At 47.0% G+C, this 23318-nt stretch overlaps 1 protein-coding gene across 1 annotated transcript in view; it reads right to left on the reverse strand.

Moving 5' to 3' along the window:
* Positions 1–23318, reverse strand: part of Otoa (otoancorin) — a 70279-nt gene that overhangs the window by 28883 nt on the left and 18078 nt on the right. Inside the window, exons 10-18 of the mRNA XM_052713699.1 lie at positions 22655–22755; positions 17262–17401; positions 12616–12739; positions 9714–9929; positions 6377–6544; positions 5079–5222; positions 1769–1827; positions 962–1079; positions 91–164 (exon numbers count right to left, since the gene is read on the reverse strand). Coding sequence (XP_052569659.1) covers positions 91–164; positions 962–1079; positions 1769–1827; positions 5079–5222; positions 6377–6544; positions 9714–9929; positions 12616–12739; positions 17262–17401; positions 22655–22755 — 1144 coding nt within the window. The remainder of the gene's footprint in view (positions 1–90; positions 165–961; positions 1080–1768; positions 1828–5078; positions 5223–6376; positions 6545–9713; positions 9930–12615; positions 12740–17261; positions 17402–22654; positions 22756–23318) is intronic.

A 23318-nucleotide genomic window follows, 5' to 3' on the forward strand; every position in this document is an offset into this window, starting at 1 on the left:
GCCCAGCGGGAAAGAATGGCAAAGTCTGGGGACACCCCCGCCCCCGCCCATCTGGTGGCTGAGTCAGAAAGGGGCTCAATGCTCACGTACGGAAGGGTAGCCAAGAGGAATGGTGGTAGGGAGGACCTGGAGACTTCCCAGTATTTCCATGCCAAACAATTGACCTGCGAGGTAAACATGGGGAACTTAGCCAAACAATAATAAAATCAAACACAGACAGTGTCCATTTGTGTAACAGAGTGCCTCCTGGTGTAAATACCACTCCTCTGACACTAATAGCTGAGGAAACGGAGACAGTAGTAAGATGAATGTATACATTAAGTATGAGAACAATTTCATTTATGATTACAAAAGGGTGAGATAGCATCTTAACCTCCATCGACAGGAAGTCAAACATCTGGCATGGGAACAGAACAGGATATTACATGACCGTTTTTACTTTTCACTACATTTACTCATTGCTGTGTGTGAGCAAGTGTGCCACAGCAGGCATTGAGAGGACAGAAGACAACTTTGAAGTCAGTTCTCTCCTTCCACCATGTGCGGCCCAGGGATTCTGAACTCAGGTGTCCAGGCCTGACAGCAAGCACCTCTACCTGCTGATCCATCTTTCTGGCCCTTATGCAACTATTTTGATTTAATGATAGAGATTTATCTAGTAACATAATGCTTGTATACAGAGAGAGAGGAAGCTGGTGTGGGTTCACGTGTTTTTATGTCACACGTACTGTAAGGGACACAGAGGTCTTTGTGCTGACAGATGAGAACTAAGGGCACCTGCAATGAGATCTGCTATCTGCCCAGAAAGCTTGGTGAGGACATGTTTTCTATATCTGGTTCTAGCCAGTTCCATAGCAGATCTGTATGATTCTGGTAGAAACATCTTTAGACACCACAGTCAATCCAGGCCCAGCCCTGGCATCAGGAGAGAGCTAGAAGCAGAAAAACACTCCAGGGGTACCTGATCTGGCGAAAGCAGGGAGAAGTTGTTCTCAAAATACTGGAAGTGGGCCAGGAAGACATGGGCACTCATGGCATCGATGTGTGAGCACTGCACGCCTTTCACCAGCTGCCCAGCACTGGGAAACAAGGCGAGAAGGGGTAAGGAGGGGAGAGGAAAGGAGCCAAAGAAGGTGTGCTCCACCCAACTTGGGCTGAGCACGAAGCAGCACGACGTCATGATTTCTAACGTCCCGACAAGCCCTGCATTCCAATGTTTGGTCTGCAAAGTGTTATTTGGGGAAATTCTAGAAACAGGAAGTAGGTGAGAGGTAGAGGAAGTAGGTCAGTAGGGGCAGGTCCTTGGGAATGTGGCTACTTCCTGTCTCCCTCCCTGTTTCCTGGCCCACCACGATGTGAAATGGTGTGCTCCACTGCGCCCTCCCTGCCGTGATGGGCTGAAGCCCCCTCCGACAGTGTGAGCTAAGACAAAAATATTCCTCCTTAAGTCGCTTTCTAAAACAAACTCCTTTATTGCGTTTAGTGTGTGTGCATGCGTGTGTGCACACTAACACCCATGTACATGGCACACGTGTGGAGGTCAGAGGAGAGCTTGCAGGGCTTGGCTCTCTTCTTCTACGATGCGATTCTATGGCCTGACCTCAGGTCATCAGGCTCAGCAGCAAGTGCCTTAACCACTGAGCCATCTCTCTGGCCCTCACTTGGTTTTTCGTATTTTCCCACAGCTCAGAGGGCCCTGCTCGGAAACCAGGCTTCCCTACAGAAGGCTTCGCGGGGTTGTTGAGGCCAGGCTGTCACCCTGCCCTACCTCAGGATCTCCTCAGGCCTTTCCGTGGTCTCTTCCAGAAGCTCATACAGGAACAAGGCCTGAGACAAGAGAGAAGAGACAGTGGTAGGGCCCAGCGCCGGCCCCCCAGTGAGGCCCTGTGGGGAAAGCACATGTGATCTCACCTTACAGATGGGGAAACTGAGGCTGAACATGGAGTGTTGCTAACCCAACACCCTCCAACCACTAAGTGGCTGAGCCAGAATCTGAAATAATGTCAGGAGCAATCTCAGAGCACAGCCTGCCCCACTCCAGATGATTCTCCATGCTCCACAGCAGTGGTTCTCAGCCTGTGGGTCATGACTCCTTTGGGGTCCCGTGACCCTTTCACGGGGGCCTGTAGTTGGAAGTTTTCCTGTGTCCCGCCCGCCTGGCCCACAGTCAGGACAAATCTCTCTCACCCTCAGTCCCACAGCTACTTATAAAATAATCACTCAGAGGCTTAATATTCTTTACAAACTGTATGGACTAATGGCTCAGGTTTCTCACTCGCTAGCTCCTATAACTTAACCCATTTCTATTAATCTATAAGTTGCCATGTGGCTGTGGCTTACCGATACTTTCACACCCTGCTTCTCCTGGCGGCGGCTGGCATCTCCTTCCTCTCTCTCCTTTCTTCTTCCTGTCTATCTGCTTGAATTTCCTGCCTGCCTCTAAGCTGCCTGGCCGTAGGTCAATACAGCTTTATTTATCAATCAATCAGAGCAACACATATTCACAGCATACAGAAAGACATCCCACAGCAGGGGCCACCTAAGGCCATCTGCATATCAGATATTTACATACAATTCATAACGGTAGCAAAATTACAGTCATGAAGTAGCAACAAAAATAATTTTATGGTTGGGGGGTGACCACAAAAGGCAGAATTGTTTTAAAGAGCTGCAGCATTAGGAAGGTGGAGAACCACTGCTCTAAAGGCTGAGTGAAGAGCAGAAGCATAGAATGGCAGGGTTGAAGTCTTACTACCTCAGCTTTATGAAGCTGCTGCCCTGTGAAGGGCTCAATGTGGTCCCTCTTTGTGTGCCCATCTGCTAGTCCTGAACCCAAACAGCAACAATGATGCGACCAGCAAGGACCAGAAAGTAACATCAATAAAGGAGCTCATGCCCACAGCACACACTCCCCGCAAACCCCCCCAGGTGAGCACTCCAGAATGCTAGAGCATAGGCAGGGGAGTCATTTGTTTTAAGGAATGAAATTTTACAGAATACCTAACTTGCAGAAGCGATCAAGTGCGACATTTGTCTATTTTATAGACTCTAAAACTTTGAACGTAATTCCCCAAATGCAGTAAATTATGAGCTGGAGTTAGACAGAGGCTTCTGCTATGTGACAGCTGAGGGCCTCAAAGTCTCATAAAGGCCTAGGCAAAAAAAAGCCAGGGAGTAGATGGACAGTCCAAGTGCTCTGTGTATGGTCCCTGAGGCTTCCAAGGACAGTAGGCCTGGGAACCCTCTCACAGGCTTCCCAATCTCAGGGGATGAAAACTCCATTAGGCCAGCTGCTGGGACAAAAATACCTGGAGTCTGTCTACAGAAGTATGAATTTCCAAACTAAAACAAGTGTTCCAGCTGTGAACCGGGCAGTGGCTTGTCACATGGCAACAGAGTGCTATAACACTGTCCAGCTTCGTGAAAGACCCCACAGGAGATGCCCTGCTGTTCTGTTCACTTCTGCCTTTCTGGTTCCTGAGTGGTGTGGGAACAAGGCAAGTGTGTGCCTGGTAAACATTTCCAGAGCCTAGAGAGATGCTCAGTGGATAAATTGCTTTTCACACAAGCGTGAGGACCTGAGTTTGTGTCTCCCAAACCCATGTAAAAGCTGAGCACAGTGGCACACATATGCAATCCCAGTTCCTCTATGGGGAGATGGAAGGCAGAGACAAGGAAATCCCTGGGAACTCCTAGGCCAGAAGACTGGTTGGTTTTGTGTGTCAACTTGACACAAGCTATAGCCATCAGAGAGGAAGGAGCCTCAGTTGAGGAAATGCCTCCTTGAGATCCAGCTGTAAGGCATTTTCTCATTTAGTGATCAGTGGGGGAGGGCCCAGCCCACAGTGGGTGGTGCCATCCCCAGGCTGCTGATCCTGGGTTCTGTAAGAAGGTAGGCTGAGCAAGCCATGGGAAGCAAGCCAGTAAGCAGCACCCCTCCATGGCCTCTGCATCAGCTCCTGCCTCCAGATTCCTGCCCTGACTTCCTTCAGTGATGAACAGCAGTGCTGGAGTGTGAGCCAAATAAACCCTTTCCTCCCCAAGTTGCTTTTTGGTCATGGTGTTTTGTCGCAGCAACAGAAACCCTAACTAAGACAACCAGCTAGCTTGGAGTATGCCTCAGTGACCAACAAGAGGCCTTGTCTCAAGCAAGATGGAAGATGAGAACTAATACTCAGGATTGTCCTCTGACCCCACCACATACACACACCATGGCACATTACACACACACACACACACACACACACACACACACACACACACACACTCTCTCTTCAGAAGTGATCTCTGGGCTCAGTCAATAAAGCACGAGGACATGGGCTTGGTCCCCAGAACCTACAAAAAGAAGCAAGATGTGGCTACACTGATGGTGTAAAGACAGGGATACCCAGGGTTCCCTGGACAGTCAGTCTAGCTGAATCAGCAAGCTCTAGTGAGAGCTGAGAGACTCTGTCTCAAAAGGCCAAGTACAGGGTGATTGAGAAAGGCAACCTGAGGTTGAATTCTGGCCTCCAGACACATGCACACATGCAAAATAAATCACTTCAGAAGCAAATGAAAATGAAAGTGACTAACTCAACAGAAAATCGGGGAAGGTTCCATGACCAGGTATCAGCCTCAACGGCATCTTCCTTTCCAAGCAACCTGGATGCTGGCAATCTAACTATAAATATAATGGTGGGTAACATTTACAGCAAGCTGTTCTTGGGCTGGGTGTCCTATGTCACAATTGTTACCCGTAATCATCCTCATTTTGCACATAAGACAACTGAGGCCATGTAAGGAGAAGTCACTTCCCCACAGCTAATAAATGGCAGGCCGAATCCATCCTTACACCTTGTCTAACTTCTTACCACACACTACTTTGCTTCCTGGTCTCAATAATAAAAACAAAGTGTCTTTATCAATCTGACCCTAGATAGGTCATTCCCATAAAGACAGATAGCGAGAAGTGCGTGTCCAGAGTTGGCTGTGTAATTCAGCGGAAATGCACTCACCTGTCATGTGGGAGGCCCTGGGCTCCATTTTCCGCACCATAGAGGAAACACAGGGTTGATCTGTGAGCACTTCAGTCCTACCTGGCTCCTTCGAAGCTCCTTTTCTTTCAGGACTGTAGCATTGAACCGGGATTCTTTCCACAAATCATAGAGAGACAGTTCCTTAAAGAGAGTTCTCGGCACCTCCACAATGCCTGAAGCACTGGCATCTTCTGCTTCCATCAGCTGCCAAAATGGAGAAGAAAGATAGAGGGGAGACTGAATTCTGGGTGGATCCAGACACTGCTTCCCAGGCCATAAAACGTATTTGATCTGTTTAGCAACCACATGAAGTAGGGGCTGTTATTACCTCATTTTACAAGTGATCAAACTGAGGCTTAAAAGCGGTGAGTTGAAAGCTGGTCACTGTGACTCAAACTGAGTCTGTGTAGTCCAACACCCACTGTTAGAGATGGAATATGAGCGGCCCCTCTCGATAGCTCATGTTTTGAAAACTAGCTCCCCCAGATAGTAGCACTATTCCGGGGGCGGGTGGAAACTTTAAGAGGTGGGGCCTGGCTGGAGGAAGTAGGTCAGTAGGGGACAGATTTTGGAGGACATGCTACCACTGCCCATTTCCTGTCTTGCTTTCTGCTTTCTGACCCACCATGAAGTGAACAGTTCTCCTCGGCCACACTCCCACTGCCATGGCGCCCTGTCCAAGAACATGGGCCAAGCAACCGTGAACTGACACCCTGAACCCATCCTTCCTCCTTTAAGGTGTTTACATCAGGTATCTGGGTCAAAACAACCGAAAAAGTGAGTAATAGACCCATAGTCTGTTTTAACCATCCCGACTCCTGCTCGTCACAAAGCCTCACGTTTTCAAACACCTAGGGTTTGGTTTCTTAGCAGATTTTGTAATTGGATACAGTAGATGGAGGTGGGACAAAATGCTCAAAAGATCAATGGGTCCAAAGCACTCTGCGGACTTCAGGATTCAAACAGACTTTCGAAGTGTTTTTAGAGCCAACTGTGATGGATGGTTCATGCCTGGAAGGCAGGATAGAGAGTCCAAGGCCAGCCTGGGTGCCACATAAATCCCACTTTAATAACCATCACCTGAAATCCAGTCAAGAAGCTTGGTTTGAGAAACATCTTCCATATCAGACTGGCTAGGAAAGTGTCTGAGGAGAGTGTACCTTGGTCAGAGGCACTCTGTCTGAAAGGGAAGAAGCACCACCAGGGGCCACATGTTCTGGATTCAGAACACCCCGCATACTAACTGCCAAGATAACCCCAGCCAAAATAAAGGGCCCAAAGTCCTAGCCTAATCACAGACTCTGAAAACCATATCCTCTGTAAGCCACGTGGCTAAGGACTAGACAGTTGCCTCTCACCTTGCTGAGGATACCTTGCTGCTGGACAGGTGACAGATCAGACACGTGCTGGGAAGCAGGGCTTCTCAGGACCTGCCAGAGATCCTTGTGGTCCATGTTGTAGAAGGCTTGTGTGCTGACCCCCGCCAGCAGCACGCCCATCTGGCTGACATTGTAGAAGGACAGCACCTAGCAGAGAAACAGCCAGGAGAACCATGCTCTCTCAGACATTTACGAGGCCAACCTGATGCAGGTCCTGAGATGGGTGACAGCCAAGGGGCCCGATGGGGAGCAAGGTGGATGAAGTACTCATGGACCTTCCTGCCTTTTATCAGGAAAGAGAGTTAAATACCAAAGCATGAGGCCACGGTAAGCTCTCTGGTGGGCAAGCCCAGAGTGAACAGAATAAAAAAGTGGCAGCCTTTGAGCCATTGATGGGCTTTTGGTTTTGGTATTTGACACTAGGGAAGAGACTACCCTCTTTGTCCATGGCAGGGATGGAATGAAACAGTCGCCCTCTGCTTCCTGAAATTATTTGCACAGAAAATGCCATCATGGACCCCCAGAACCTCAGTCAAGATCCAGAAAAGCTAAGGTCTTCAGAGCCTCAAGATGAAGTCACCATGAACCTACAGGAACAGGACAAATGCTGCTGTTGGCCTTGAGTACAAAAGCGAACACGAGTGAACCATGGTTGTCTTCACTAGGGTTATCATTGTATGATGAAACACCATGACCAAAAACCAAGTTGGGGAGGAAAGGGTTTATTTGGCTTACACATCCACATTGTAATCCATCCTTGAAGGAAGTTAGGGCAGGAACTCAAACAGAGCAGGAACCTGGAGGCAGGAGCTGATGCAGAGGCCATGGAGGAGTGCTGCTTACTGGCTTGCTCCCCATGGGTTGCTCAGCCTGCTTTTTTCTTTTTTTATAAACCCCTAAACCACCAGCCCAGGGATAGTACCACCCACAATGAGCTGGGCCCTCTCCCGTCAATTACTAATTAAGAAAATGCCCTGCAGGCTTGCCTACAGCCAGATCTTATGAAGGCATTTTCTTAGTGGAGGATCCCACCTCTCTGATGACTCTAGCTTACGTCAAGTTGACACAAAACTAAAACTAGCCAGGACAATGGCCATGGTGCCATGGTGGAGCTGGCATTCATAAGCAGACTACAAAGCAGATGCCTTGGGCTTTGCCCACTGTGACTTTGGCAACTCAGTCCCTTACATTCTTTGTGCCCCGTGTGAATAACCTCAGAAATGACGGTTGTTAACACCACTGAAATCATGAGGATGAAAGGAAGACGAGACAAATCAACCCACTTAGAACAGATCCCGGCATACAGTAAGCACTTCATGAACATGTGTTAGCATTTTCATACTGGAATTGGTCCCAATCCAACTGTCAAGAGCCAGTTGACATCCTGGGAAGTGCCTAAGTATGTGAACAGAAAGAGTGGGACGCCCAAGTGCTTCGGAACCAAGTCTCTGGGGCCTGGAGCCTTTTTAACTGGACCCAGCATAGAGACAGCTCTCCCCACACAAACCATAAGAAGGTCCAGCAGAGCAGCCTTTCTTTGGGTGGGGTCTGGAATGAGAGGAGTGGAGCCCAAACGGAGATTTCCAACAGGTAATCCTGCCTGCCAACCTGTATCAAGAGACACCTGAGAGATGAATAAAGCATGCTCTGGACATGACTTTTGGAACACTTTCGGGGAAATTTAGCTTCCTGGTCACCACGAGATGAACGGCCTACTCTTCCACACAGTCTTTCAGCCGTGATGTTTGGGGTGGCCTCATAGTCAGAGCAAGGGAGCCAGCTGACCACAGACTGAAATCTCCAACTCTGAAAAGCAAAATAAGGCTTGCCTCCTTCAGCCTGGCTCTCTCAGGTAGCTGTCACAGCCATGAAAATACTGCTCACATGCAAGCTAGGAGGTGTGTCAGCAGCCTTAAAAACAAAGAAGAAAATCCTGAGGTGTGTCCACGGCTCGGTAGCAGCTCTCTCTAAGAGCTCACAGCCTGTTACTTCCCCAATGCCCAATCACTTCCCTATGCACTGCTTGAGTAATCTGCAACAGCGATGTGAGGAAGGAGCCATTCTTAGCCCTGTTTTAAAATAGGGGAACCGAGGCAAAGAGAAATTAAGAAATTAAGCTATTGCCTAATGTCACACAAGTAGATGACAGAGTAAAGATTCAAACCCCAGTCAGCTCCTCCACATTCCCTCTGTATAGTTCCTTCTGCTGTATCTGCACATGGCTGACTGTTATGGACAGAATGTTTATGTCCGCCCCCAAAATTCATATGCTGAGTCCTACCCCCCGTGTGATGGTATTGAGTTGCAATGAGGTCACAAGACATCTTTGTTAGTCAGCTTGACACAAGCTAGAGTCATTTGGAAAGACAGACTCTCAATTGAAAAAAATGCCTCACTTGGCCTATAGGCAAATCTGTCTGGTATTTTGACTGATGATTGATGGAGGAGGGCCCAGCTCACTGTGGGTAGTGCTGCCTATAGGAAGGTGATCTTGAGTTGTCTAAGAAAGCAGGCTGAGCAAGCTATGGGGAGCAAGCCAGTGAGAAGCATTCCTCCACAGCTTCTGCTTCAAGTTCTTGTTCCCAGGGTCCTGCTTTGGCTTCCCCTGATGATGGGCTGTTACCAGTAAGCCGGATAAACCCTTTCCTCCCAAGTTACTTCTGGTAATGTGTCTTGCCACAGGAATAGAAACCCTAAATCATGAGATAGTAGAGGTAGACAGGGGCCCTGAACTGATAGAATTAAGGCCTTTACCAGAAAACTGAGGGCTCTCAGTAGGCAAAGGCTTTCTGTACAAGCATGTGGACTCTAGTTTGGACACCCACATAAAAAGATGACCATGGCAGTCAGCCTGTAACCCCAGGGGATTGAAGGGGTTGGGGTTGGGATGGAAGGCAGAGACATGTGGGTCCTTGGGGCTTGCTGCCTGGCCAGTCTAGCTAAAGTGGCAGGCTCTAGGTTCAGTGAGAGAACCTGTCTCAATAAAACAAGGTAGAGAAATGCTTGAAGAAGACATTCCATCATCCCTCTGGCCTCCACACATCTGTATAAATAAGCATACATGCATTTGCCAAGGGACAGAGAGACGGAGACAGAGAGACAGACAAGCTTGCTGTCATGGAGTTCACCTGAGTCCATAGAAAGACGGCTGTTGTTCACAAGCCAAAGCAACAGGCCTCAAAATGAGGCTTCCCAGAACTGTGGAAAGGAAATGTCTGTTTTTTAAACCACCAACTCTGTTATTTTGTTACAGCAACCTGATTAACATCACAGTGGCCCCGAAGGCACTGGAAGGAGGTTGAGGATCCCGGCTGACCTTTTCCTGGGCCAAGTATTTGGCAGATAAGATGCAGATCTGGCTTCTGCTCCAGCCTGTAACCTGGTTGAGGGTAGAGATGGCGCTGTGCACCGCCTCAGGGGAGAGGGATTCCAGCTGACTGCTGGTCAGACCCACGACTGCATCTGACAGAGAGCCTAGGGTCTCGTTGAGGGTCTGGTTCTCTGTAGCAATGTCCAGGAGGTTGGCCTTGAGCTGGAAGGATAACAAACTGGTATGAGCCTGGAGAGACAGCAAGGCAGCGCTCCCTCGGACCACACCCTGGGTATAAGGACTCCATGCCACCCTCTCTAGACATGGGCCCGGGGACAGCAAAGCAAGGGATTCTTGGTCATGGCCAGACAGTGACTGGCCCCCTAAGAATGCCTGCTCCAGGCCTGGCTTTCATGTGCTAAAAATTCACTTTGGGTTTCATTTAAATATTAATGTGTTGTTAAATCAACCTCCAAGCACCGTAGGAAGAATTTTATTCCCTTGTAACTCCATCATTTTGTAGCGTCTGTTTTCCTCTTGTGATCTTGAACTCTATGTCCATATATTTGGTTGCTTTCCTTTTGTGAACTATCCAGGGCCTTTCTTATGGTAATATATAATCTGCATAAAAAATAATTCTCAGCAGTACAAGAAAGATAAAGTGAAAATCCAAACTCAAGAACGTAATTACGGAAATGAGCAAATGAGCACAGGGCTCAGTCACGGAACACTTTCCAGAAGCGGGAGGAGGGGGAGGAGAAGGACGGGGGGGGGGGGGGGGGGGGAGGAGGGAGGAGGTGGGGAAAGGAGGAAGGAGTGGGGAGGAAAGAAAGAAGAAAGAAAGGAGGGGACAGGAAGGAACGAGGGAGGGCGAGGGAGGGAGGTGGGAGGGAGGAGGAAAGGAAGGAGAGAGGGAAGGATGGAAGGAAAGATGGGAGAAGAAAAGGACCTGTTTTAACACTTGAATTTGTCTAAACAACGTTCACTTCAGTCACGCACGCACAGCCCTTTTATGTGCAAATCTTGAAATTGCCACTGGGGGGCAGCAGAGCTAAGAGGAAGAAACCGGTTTCAGTGGGCCCCCTTCCCGGGTGCTGTTCCCAGGAGACGGAAGGAAGCCCCACAGTAGTGGCTCTCAAAGCCTAGCCACAGGCAACAGCAGCGTCACATGATGGCTAGAATTGCACAATTCCAGGCCACAACAAGGCCTGGGGAATCCGCTGGTTGCGCAGAACCTAGTGCTGTGCACTTTAAGGAAAGCAATGAGCCCTCAAGTCTGAGAACTGCCCAGCTCCCTGTCCTTAACCTGTCTCCCAGTGACCTGAAGGGGTCCCCCACCCCAAGTCCAATTGCATTTGTCTTCCTTCTTGGCCAAGGGTGTCTCTATGGCCACAAAATACAATTATCTTCTTATTTTTGCTTGAGCTTAAGAATTTTTCCTTGAGCACAAAAATAGGCCTTGACAAATAGATGACCATGGTGAAAGATGCCCAACGTAACAAGGTATTTGGAATTATGTGTGGAAAATGGCTGTGGAATTACTGATGGCTTTACCAAGATTTTCTTTGAATGGTATTATAATGCGGTGGTTCTATTTTTTAGTTAAGAAAAGAGTGATCTGAAATTTGAATGGGAAAAAAAAATAAAAATAAGAAGCCTAGATATAGTAACACATGCTTGAAATCCCAGCACTCAGGTGGCTGGGGCAGGAAGTTTGCAAATTCGAGGCCAGCCAGGGATCTATAACTAGACTTCACTGAAAAAATAAACAGAGAGAAAAGGATGGAGGAGGGCGGGGGGGGGGGGGGGTCATCTGTATTTGCTAATTTGACCCAGAAACAAGTCTAGGAGCTCAGTAAAAACCACACTCAGGGGCTGGAGAGATGGTTCAGCGGTTAAGAGCACTGACTGCTCTTCCAGAGGTCCTGAGTTCAATTCCCAGCACCCACAAGGTGGCTCACAACCATCTGTAATGAGATCTGGCACCCTCTTCTGTATACATAATAAATAAATAAATCTTTAAAAAAAAAAAAAAAAACACACTCATTCAGGGCTCCTCCACCCTGCCTGTGCTGGGATCATCTGCATTCATGGATCATGCTGGGATCATTCATTCATTCATTCATTCATTCATTCATGGAGAAGTGGACTGCTCACGTACCACTGCATTCCTGTAGCAATCAGGCGACAATGTGCAGGAGTCAGTTCTCTCCTGCCACCATGTGGGTTCTGGGGATCAAACTTGGGTTGTCAGCGTGGCCCTTGCCCTGGTAACTATTTTTTTTGCCACTCCAATTCTCAGAGTTAAACTTAAGGACCCATACAATTTATGCAAGAATTCTACCACTGAGCTACATCCCTAAACCCTTTTCTTTTTCTTTTTTTTTTATTTTGAGACAAAGTCTTAGTCTGACCCTGACTTTGTGACATTCCTGCTTCAGACTGCCAAGCAGCTGGGATCATAGGTCTGTGTCACCATGCTGGGCCTCTGAACGTCTTTAGAAACATGACATACCCAGGCCACCTCCCTAGACCATTAACGTCAGTCCCTGGCATGGAGTCCGGCCCAGCCTTTACTCCTGTGGACCCCCTTGTACTACCATTGCATTGTCTGTCCTTCAGCCACTTGTCAACACTGCTGGGCTCCCCCAGACCTCTGAGCAGATCTCCACTTAAGACCCCCAGGCTGTGCTCAGTACAGATGCTGAGATTTCCGGGTGACCCTTCATTTCAGTTGGTCAGGGCTGTTCTGATTGTCCTTCAATACATCCACGTTTTCTCTAATTCCTTCCTATGCTCTTCTCCAGGATTGAAAATGCCATCTGCCAGGATTGGACTGCTCAATAACACGTTTTTGTTCTCAGGGAAACTGAGGCTGAGGCCCCAGGGACTCGCATCTCATCTGTACCTTCTGGATGCCAGCCTGGAAGCCCCCGAGGCGGCTGCACTTGAGCATCTGGTGGAGAAGGACTTGGGCCAGGGTGGCGTCCAGCAGCTCCAGACCATCATAGAAACAGACCAACAGCCCCAACCTGTGTGAGAAGATAAGGGAGGCTGCTGGGGTGGCTCAGAGCTGAGAGCAGTCCAGACCACGAAAGTGACCATCACTTACCGCTTCGTCCTGTGCCCTCTAACTGGATCATTACCTCTCAACAACCCCACAGACTAGTTTTCACCAGCCCCTGGTGTGGGTTGAATGTGGAATGTCACGTATTTTAACGCCTGGTCCCCAGCTGGTGGCAGCCACGGCTGGAGGAGGTGGCTCACTGGGAGCAGACAGTGGAGGGTTATAGCCTGGTCTTGTTTCTGGTCTTGTTTTCAGTTTCCTGGCTGATCGTGATGTAAACCAGCCTCATGCCCCGTCCCCCACCATGCTTTCCTCGCCAGGATGAGCTTTACCTTCTGAAACTGTCAGCCAGAATTAAACTCTCCTTGAAGTTGTTTCTGTCAGGTATTTTATAACAGCAACAAGAAAAGTAACTAATAGAGCCCCATTTCACAGAAGGGCAGACTGAGACCCAGAGAGATCAGGGAACTTGCCCAAAAGCAAGTAAAGGAGTTGGAACTTAAATCCAGAGCCCTCCAACTAAGCCACCTCATCCCCTAGGAAGGGAAGCATATGAAAAGGAGGATGCCAGAGTCCCCCGTCGTCCCCCCTCCCCCAATGTCAACATAGAAGTATAGGATCATCCACTCTGAACGACAGTTCTCTTCTCAGGATGCTTTACCACCTACCCACTCAGATGATGCTAAGAGGTCAGAAGAAAAGAAACAAAATAACCCAGGAGTGGGGGAACGCAAACTCTGGTCTAGCTGGAAGTCTACGGGGAGTGGTTGGGAGCATACTCTCAGGCCAGCTAGAGTTTGAAGGCCAGTTCTGTGCGACATTTGCCTCTGGTGTTACTTGACTCCTCACTGAGGTTACTGCATACAGCAGTGTGGTGGGGTGCAGCGCAGCATGAGCCTGTCTCTCTGAACTCTAAGTAACTGGGTTTGCTTTACTCATCACAGTGCATCATGGGAAATACGAGTGGATAGGCAAGTAACTGGACAGGCAGGCCCAGTGATGAGTCTCCCGGTGGGTACTAAACCCTCACTCACCAGCGAATGTTCTTAGAGATAGGACAAAGACCATCTAGATCAACATGGCTGGACAAGCTGGTTGACGACAAGCAGCCTTGCTCAACCTTCTCAGAGATATTGACATATTCAGCCATGGACACAGGAGCTCATTAAGCCATAGAAAGAGTAGGATGCTGGTTACCAAGAACTCGGGGGAGGGATGTCAACAGACACAAAATTTCAGTTAGATAAGAGGAGTAAGTTCCGGAGATAGAGACCATGGCAATGATAGTTAACAACAGGGAACCCTGCTCAGAGCAGATCTAAGCATTCTCCTCACCTATACAAACACACACATGTACAGAAGGTAACAGGCATGTATGTTATGGGGATTTTTTATTCATGGGCAGAGGCATGCATGTGCGTGGGTTGTGCACACTCGTGTGTGAATTCAGATGTGAGTCACAGCATGAGGAGGTGGAAGTACAATCTCTTGGGTTAGACCTCATCTTCTGCCTTGTTAAGGATGAAGTCTCTCGTTCATGTATGCATATGGCCCACACACTCCTACCTCTACCTCCTCCATCTCTCCATATTACAGATGCTCACACTCTACATCTAGCTTTTATGTGGGTGCTGGGATTTGAACTCAGGTCTTCACCTTTGCTTAGCCAGAGTCTTTACCCACTGAGCCATCTCCCCAACCCTGTAGTTTCGATCTTGGATGTCCCTCAAAGGTTCATAGGTTGCAGATCTGATCCTCAGCATGGCAGTGTTCAGAGGTGGGACCTTTGGGAAGTGATTAATCACAAGGGCTCAAATTTCCTCGATATGATAACCCATTGATAGATGTGCAGCCTCACAGGCCATTGGAGGTGGTGAAGACATGGGGAGGCAGGGCCTTGCTAGAAGAAGTAGGTAGCTAGATTTTAAGCTGAATTACCTTAAAATCTTCCAGATGAATCCTTCTAGAGTGGGTATTTTGCCCTGATACATTCATCCCCCCAACACGCACCCCTCTCTGCTTCCTGGGTGCCATGAGGTGACCAGTTTTGCCCTGTTGCTTGCTTCCATCATGATGTGTCCATGTGTCACCTCCACCAAGCCCAAAAGCTGCAGGGCCAAGCCACCATGGACAGAAACCTCTCCGAATCATGAGGCCAAAATGAGCCTTTGCTGCTTTAAGTTAGTTCTCTCATATATTTTGTCACAGTGACGAAATTGACCAGCACCATATACTATACATCATAAATAAACACAACTTTAGTTGTGAAATAATTTTAGGAAAAAATACCACTTATTGAGCACATGCAATGAATCTTTGAGAGGAACTAATGAGGCAGAGTGATTCTTGTCTCCCATTTTACATATGAATAAAGAAAGGCACAGGGCGGGTGATAGGATGTGGCCAAGGTCACAACTCGAAAGTAGCAGAGCTGGGATTAAATCCAAGAAGTCTAGCTCTGGCTCCATGTCCTTACTTACCAAGTTATTTTTGTGTGTGTAAAATAGTAAAAGAGGATTCATGCTGTTGGGTGAAATTTATTATGGACAGGGGAGATTGTGACATAGTTCCAAATGAACACCCACTCTAGAAGGATTCATCTGAAAGATTTTAAGGTAATTCAGGATGTGACAGCCAAGACCCTGAGAGGATGGAGAGAAGAGTGTGTGCTGGTTAGGTTTTTGTCAACTTGACACAAGCTTGGCATCATCTCAGAAGAGGAAACCTCAATTGAGAAATGCTTCCATCAGATTGGACTGTGGTCATGTCTATAGGGCATTTTCTTGATTAATGATTGGTGTGGGAGGGTCCAGTCCACTATGGGTGGTGCCGTCCCTAGGCAGATGGCCCTGGATTGTATAAGAAAGCAGGTTGAGCAAGCCATGGGAAGCAAAGCCAGTAAGCAGCACTCCTCCATGTCTCTGCATCAGTTCCTGCCTCCAGGTTCCTGCCCTTAGTTCCTGCTGTGGCTTCCTTCAATGATGGACTACAAGCTGTAAGATGTGATAAGCCTCCAACTTGCTCTTGGTCATGGTATTTTATTAAAGCAACAAAAATCAAATTAGAACATATGGTCCTCACCACCTCCTCCCTTGCTTGACCCCCTCCTCCCTCCAGGGTCAGGCACCCCTAACTGGAAATGGCTAAAGATGGGGATCTCAGTGCCATGACTAGACTCAAGAGCTGATGTCATCCAGGGGCTCCCCAGCTGACGGCCTGATACAAGGGATCTCGAACATGGGAATCCACCAGCTGCCTCCAACACTTGCCCCAACCTAATGGAAACACCACTGAAGGGACCAGGGCCAGTTGTTGTTTTTTTTCCCCCCAGGGGCCAATTTGCTAAGACCATTGCCCCATATTACCCCACCATCCTGAGTTGACTCATGCCTGGCTTCAACCAGACCCTCAGGAAGTACATCCAATCTGGTAGCCAATCAGGGACCTAACCAGCCACAAGCAGGAACTGTTCTTGCTATTTTCAGTCAGACAGACCCCTGACCCAGCAGATAGACCCCTGACACCTCAACCACAGTTGCTGACCAGATGTCACGAGCCAATCACAAATTGATTCCTATACTAGTAAGAGTCTATACTCCATCACTTCAAAGTATACTTAACCACAGCTGTAATTCCCCTAAGCAGGCTTAAAAGGGACTGCCTTACCCTCCCCTGGGGTCCAACCAAAATGGTCCATTTTGGTTGGACCCCAGCATGCTGGTTTTTCTGTCTCGAGAATAAAGCTGCTTTCTACAATTGCACACTGGGTGTCTTCTGGTCACTGGAGTGGTCTAAGGACCCTGCAACTACATTCACCTTACAGTGCCACCCTGACTAGTGAAGATGGCCTTGCTCCAGCTCAGGGCTGGGAGAAACACTAGGAGAGGTGACAGAAAATGTCTGATATCCAGGAGCTGCTCCAGGATTTTCCCCTTCCCCTTTCCAAACATTTTCAAAGAATGATGAGCCCTTGGGAGCAAATCCCTCTCCTCACATGCACAGAGAAGTATGGGGCTATTATCAGGAAACTCTGGATTTGTAGTCACTCCAAGGTATCTGGTACTTTGATTGCATTTGTGCGTGCATACGTGCGTGCATACGTGCGTGCGTGTGTGTGTGTGTGTGTGTGTGTGTGTGTGTGTGTGTGTGTGTGTGTAAGTATGCATCCTCATGTGTGTATCCATGTGGAGACCAGAGGATGACATCAAGTGTCTTCCTAAGTCACCTTCCACCTTACTTAGTGGAGACAAGGTCTCTCAGAGAACCTGGAATTCATCACCTACCTAGCCTGGCTGAGCTCCCAGGATCCTCCTGTCTCTACCTCATATCCTCTCTCAGTCGTGGGATTACAGGCACATGTTGACACAGCTAGCTTTTTACCTGGGTGCCATGGGTTCTAACTCAGATCACGCTCATTGGCCAAGCACTTTACCAACTGAATCGTCTCCCCAGCCCTTGGACCAAATACGGCCCAGTGCCACCCTTGCCTGTGAATGGTGGAGATGTTCCTCATGTCAAAGCTGGAGCAGCGGATCCTCTCCAGAAATGCCTGAGCCAGTTCAGGGGTGACATCATACACTGTGTCCAGCTGCTTGGTGGCGTTGTCATAGCTGATAAACAGCCCAATCTGGTAGACAAAGATGGGAAGACAGGTGAGATTGGTGAGGAGGGTCAAGTGGTCCAGTGGAGATCCACCCTGGTGGCCCGTGCAGTGCCCATCTCAGCCATATGGTTACGCTACCAGTTCTCAAATGACTTTACTGCTCTTCTCTTATTATTGATTTTTAATGTTCACTGTATATACTTATTGCATATGGTACTGTGTCACACAAGGATGTTTATATGAGTATCTACCATTTGTAGAGCATTCTCCCCATAGCCCCTACCCCTTATCTTTCTCACCTCCCCCCATCTTGTTAGTCCTGTTCGTTCCCCTAAACATTTCACTGCTACTTCCATGTCTTACACACACATAGTTTTATGTATCTTTATAAAATCTGGGAACCACAAGTGAGAGAAAACATATTTGTCTTTCTGAGACTGACTTAATTAGCTTGATATGATTATCTCCAGTTGCATTCAATGTAACTTCATTCTCTATGGCTGAAAAATTCCATTGTGTGAAACTGGACTCAATGGGGAAAGACATGAAAAAAAAAAAAGAAATCTCAAAGCTGTGTGGGTGGGAGGGAATAGGGGGTGAGTATATTCAAGATACAATGTATAAAAGTCTTACAGAAATTAATAAAAACATCATTAAAAAGTAAAAACCACACTAATTTCAAATAAACCAAGATGCTAGGATGAGAAAGGTTCTACTGTGCACACAGAGCATGTTTTCCTTATCCACTCCTCTACTGTTGGGGTCTAGTTGGCTCCACCCATCTCTTAGCTGTTGTAGAGCGCTGCAGTGGGCACTGATGTGCAAGTGTCTCTCCAACCTGCTGCCTCGGAGGCTCTCAGGTAAACAGGCAGGTAGTGTAGCTGGGAGATCTAGTTTGGGGGTGTTGTTTGTTTTGAGAGGGGGTCTTATGCTATAGACCAGGCTGTCCTTGAAGTCACAGAGATCCACCTGCCCCTGTCTCCCAAGTGCTGGGATTAAAGGCGTGCCCCAACATGCCAGCGTTAAGGCTTCCTTCTTGTCCATATCCTCACTGGCATTTTTTCAGTACTGGGGAAGGAATTGCAGTTGCACACTACCAGGCTGGGCAGGAAGGAATTGCAGTTGCACACTACCAGGCTGGGGAAGGAATTGCAGTTGCACACTACCAGGCTGGGCAGGAAGGTGTTATTTTTTTTTTCCAAGACAGAGTTTCTCTGTGTAGCCCTGGCTGTCCTGGGACTCACTCTGTAGCTCAGGCTGGCCTCGAACTCACAGAGATCCATCTGCCTCTGCCTCCCGAGTGCTGGGATTAAAGGTGTGCACCATCACCGCCCTGCTGGAAGGTGTTACTTTTCAACATTCCAGTAGCTGAAGGGTTTTTTTTTAATTTGTTCATTTATTTTTCTATTATCAGCTTGATACAGTACGAATTCTTTTTTCCTCCTTTTCTATTTTAATAAAAAGAAAAAAAGGAAAAAAGTTATAACTAATATAAGAAAAACTATACACAAAGTACAATAACAATATACCACATATACATGCAATAAATACCTAAACAATGTCTAGTCCATTTGTATTTGACAAATTCAGAGAAAATAATTCCATTATCTATGCTGTTTTGGTAAGTCCAAAATGTACCTGATTTACTTTCTATCCTAACTTATATTACTAACAGAACTATCTTATAACATCTTTCAAATTTATACACTTATTCCTCTTTAGTGAGTTTCTTTTCTGAAATTCTTTTTTTAGATTTATTTATTTATTATGTATATAGTGTTCTGCCTGCATGTATGTCTGTAGGCCAGAAGAGGGCGCCAGATCTCATTACAGATGGTTGTGAGCGGTTGCTGGGAATTGAACTCAGGACCTCTGGAAGAGCAGTCAGTGCTCTTAACCTCTGAGCCATCTCTCCAGCCCTTTTATTTTTTAAAGATTTATTTATTTATTATGTATACAGTGTTCTGCCTGCATGCCAGAAGAAGGCGCCAGACCTCATTACAGATGGTTATGAACCATGTGGTTGCTGGAAATTGAACTCAGGACCTCTGGAAGAACTGCCAGTGCTCTTAACCACTGAGCCATCTCTCCAACCCCTGAAATTCTTAACAAAGAAAACTATAACTATAACTATCTAATCTTCAACTATAACTAACTAATCTTCAACTCCCTCAGAGATCCAATAAGGAAATAATATTACCAAATAAAAAATAAAAACAGGAAATGCATGCAAGCAGCTTCCAAAAAAATGTGAGTCGACAGAAACAGTCAGCTGTCTGGACAGTCACCTGAGGTTTCTCCACAGTGTTGGAGCATCATCTTCAGTCTATAGTCTATCTGACAGACTCATTTGTGAGGTAGGATGTACACAAGGTCAACAGTTCAACCTCACATTTGGTGAGAGCAGTGCATGTACCAGAAACACCTGAATTCCACTAGTGTCATGTCATAATTCAGGATTTTAAATTCTGGAAATTGTTGATGTTTTTTGAATTCAGCTGTCCATTCTTCTTGGCTGTGTGTGTGTGTGTGTGTGTGTCTTCATCTCAGCATCCCATTCTTCTCCACATCCCTCTATTAAATGCCAGTCTACCATTGAGAGGTGTGAGCTTAGTTACTCTTCAAGAATAACTGTTTCAATTTAAAGAAATACTCAACATCCTTAATCATCAGAGAAATACAAATCAAAACAACTCTGAGATACCACCTTACACCTGTCAGAATGGCTATGATCAAAAACACTAATAAAGTCAAAGGGAACACTCCTCCACTGTTGGTGGGAATGCAAACTTGTACAACCACTGTGGAAATCAGTATGGCGACTTCTCAGAAAATTGGGAATTGTTCTACCTCAAAACCCAGCCATACCACTCTTGGGCATATACCCAAGGAATGCTCAATCATACCACAAAGATACATGCTCAACTATGTTCATAGCAACATTATTCATAATAGCCAGATCCTGGAAACAACCTAGATGCCCGTCAACTGAAGAATGGATTAAGAAAATGTGGTACATATACACAATGGAGTACTATTCGGCTGAAGGTTTTTAAAGCCGATTGTTGTATGTGTGGTGCTAGACTTATTGTGCTGAGTACAGACAATGCAACCCACAAATTTTTCTGCTTTGAAGAGTAAAACTTATTTTTAAATGGGTTAACAAGCTAATAGATGGCCTGCGATGATAGACAGAGCATATGTTCTCTTTGCAAGATACAAAATGTAGCATATAGATTACACGTAGTGCTAAGTGTATTGTTCAGACTCTAGTCCTGCTCCGTTTGCCTACACGCCCAAGGGTATCGCACTGACATCTGATGCTACAATAGGACTCATTATGGCTTTACCTCCTGCTTCAGACTTTGCATTCTGTGTGTTGATACACTCTAATTCTGTATTTTACAACGGGCTCAGTGGACTGGGGGAAGAGCTCGGTGGATAAGGTCCAGACACGGGGGAAGGGCCCAGATCTCCAGAGCCCACATAGTCAGACAGACATGGCAGCCCCCTGTATCCCAGCACTTCAGAGGCACAGACAGGAGATCCCAGGGCCAAGCTGGTTAGCTATGCTAGCCAGAATGGTGAGCTCTGGGCTCTGCTAGAGACCCTGCCTCAATAAACCAAGTGGAGAGCAGGGGCCGAAGGGAAGGCTCAGCAGTTGAGAGCACTAGATGCTCGTCTAGAGGACCCAGGCCCAATTTCCAGCACCCACATGGCAGTTCACAACCATCTGGAACTTCAGTTCCAGGGAATCCAATGCTCTCTGCCGGCCTCCATGAGTGCCAGGCACTGTAAGTGGTACATAGAAATGCAGGCAAAACACTCAGACAAATAAAAATAACAAAGTAACAATTTTTAAAAAATTAACAGAGAGCAATCAAGGAAGAGGCACCTGATGTTGACTTTGGGCCTACGCACCCTCCTGCACACATGTGCAAATGTAGTTGCATACATGTGCACCCACACACTGGCACACACGACAAATACACACACACACACACACACACACACACACACACACACACACACAAAACACCACTTGGAAAAGAAGGTGCTCTTAATAATCCCTCCGTTGAGGAGTACCCCCTTTGATCATATATAACCCCTCCCCGCTTCTATTTGTAGGTCACGAGAAGTTGCCCATGGATACCTGATCATAGAAATCCCCCAGGAGCTCAGATTTCTGAGAATTTAACCACAACTACTTCCGGAAAATCATTCAGCTTTGAGAGAGTAAGCGGGGAGATGGGTGACAGGGTTACTTCAAAGACTGAAGTAAAATGGCAAAAATGTCTGAGGTGCTCCTAGCCTCCTAGGTAAGAGAGGAACCGGGGCTGGCAGAAATGACTTAGCAGGCAAAGGTGCTGGCCATGCAAACTTCAGTTCAATCCCTTGAACCCACCACGGGAGAAAAGAACCAAGTCCTAAACACTGTTCTCTGGCCCTCAGACAGACGCCATGGCATGTGCACACGGACACTCATACATGCACGCCATGCGTACAATGATGCAAGAGGAACCGAGTCTTGTCTTGGGTTTTCTAACGATCGTACACTGTTGGGTGGACGGCTTTCGGAAGAAGGCAGTCATTTCATGCAAGGTGAAAGACAAGGCCCATGTGCTTTTTGTTTTTGTTGTAATGGAGCCCAGCCCCCTGCTCTCTAGAAACCTCTGTTGGAGCATTCTTCAGAGGCCTCATTTCAAAGTCACAGTGCCCAAGGGATCTTAATGTCATTGAGTCAACATCAGAAGGAAAGAGACAAATTGACTGGCGAGTTAAGTAACATGAGCCACAAACGTTTCTCCACTGTAAACCCCCGAGTTCAGATCCAATCATCGCTCATGTTGAAGTAGGTATTAATAGAAGTCACTATTAATAGAAGCGGCCATTAATCCATGCTGCTCTGGCTTGAGCTCAGACTTCCATGGACTGGAAACTCAATAGCTATTGTCCTTGGCTTTTCTTGAGTACAAAAATCTCCTCACATGAGCCTTGGTTCCTAGCCAATGTTCCCTTCATATCATGTTGGCTGTGTCAAAGCCCTCAGTTGTCCACAGTTCCTTTTCTTCTTAGCTCTTCTGTGCTAGAATACAACCCCACCACTGACCCCTAGGGCTTTGTTCCAAGAGTTTTGTTTAAAAGGTAAAGATAGTCTGGGCTGAGGCAGGTGTATGGTTCCCGGGACACCTGCTTAACAAACATTGGGAGTTTGGAGCACGTTTCATTCGAGGTATATTAGCAATAAGGACATAAAAATATACTTCTCCAACTTACTTCTACAGGACTGATGTTCATAATTTCTTCAAACGATAGGTGAACCATGTATCTGCCCAAAATCCATAATTTTTCTGCACTGACCCATGACACTGAGCCATCTACAAAGAGAGAGAAATAAATAATAGGTAAATAAACAAATAACAGCTTCTAAATAAAAAGGTGGCTCAGCTGGCTAAGTGCTTGCCATAGAAGCATGAGATCCTGAGTTCAATTCCCCAGAACCCACATTTAAAAAGAAGAAGAGAAAGAAAAGAACAACAATCAGAACAAGACAGAAGCGAACCAAACAGAACAGAATAGAACCGAACCGAACACTGGCTCAGTTGCCTACACTTGCAATCCCAACACTAGAGAAGTAGGGATGGGAGGACTCCTGGAGGTTGCTGGCCACCCAGCCTAGCCAAATTAGTGTGCTCCAGGTTCGAGAAGAGATTTTGTCTCAAAAATTAAGATGGAAGAGCTATAGAGATAGCTCAACAATTAAGAGCCCTAAGTGCTCTTGTAGAAGACCCAAGTGTAGTTCCCAGTACCTCTGTGTGTGTGTGTGTGTGTGTATGTGTGTGTGTGTGTGTGTGTGTGTGTGTGTGTGAGAGAGAGAGAGAGAGAGAGAGAGAGAGAGAGAGAGAGAGAGAGAGAGAGAGAGAGAGCTAAAGGACAACTT

This window comes from Peromyscus californicus, unplaced genomic scaffold, assembly GCF_007827085.1.
Source record: "Peromyscus californicus insignis strain IS unplaced genomic scaffold, ASM782708v3 Scaffold_4__1_contigs__length_199733344, whole genome shotgun sequence".
Classification (NCBI taxonomy): Eukaryota; Metazoa; Chordata; class Mammalia; order Rodentia; family Cricetidae; genus Peromyscus; species Peromyscus californicus.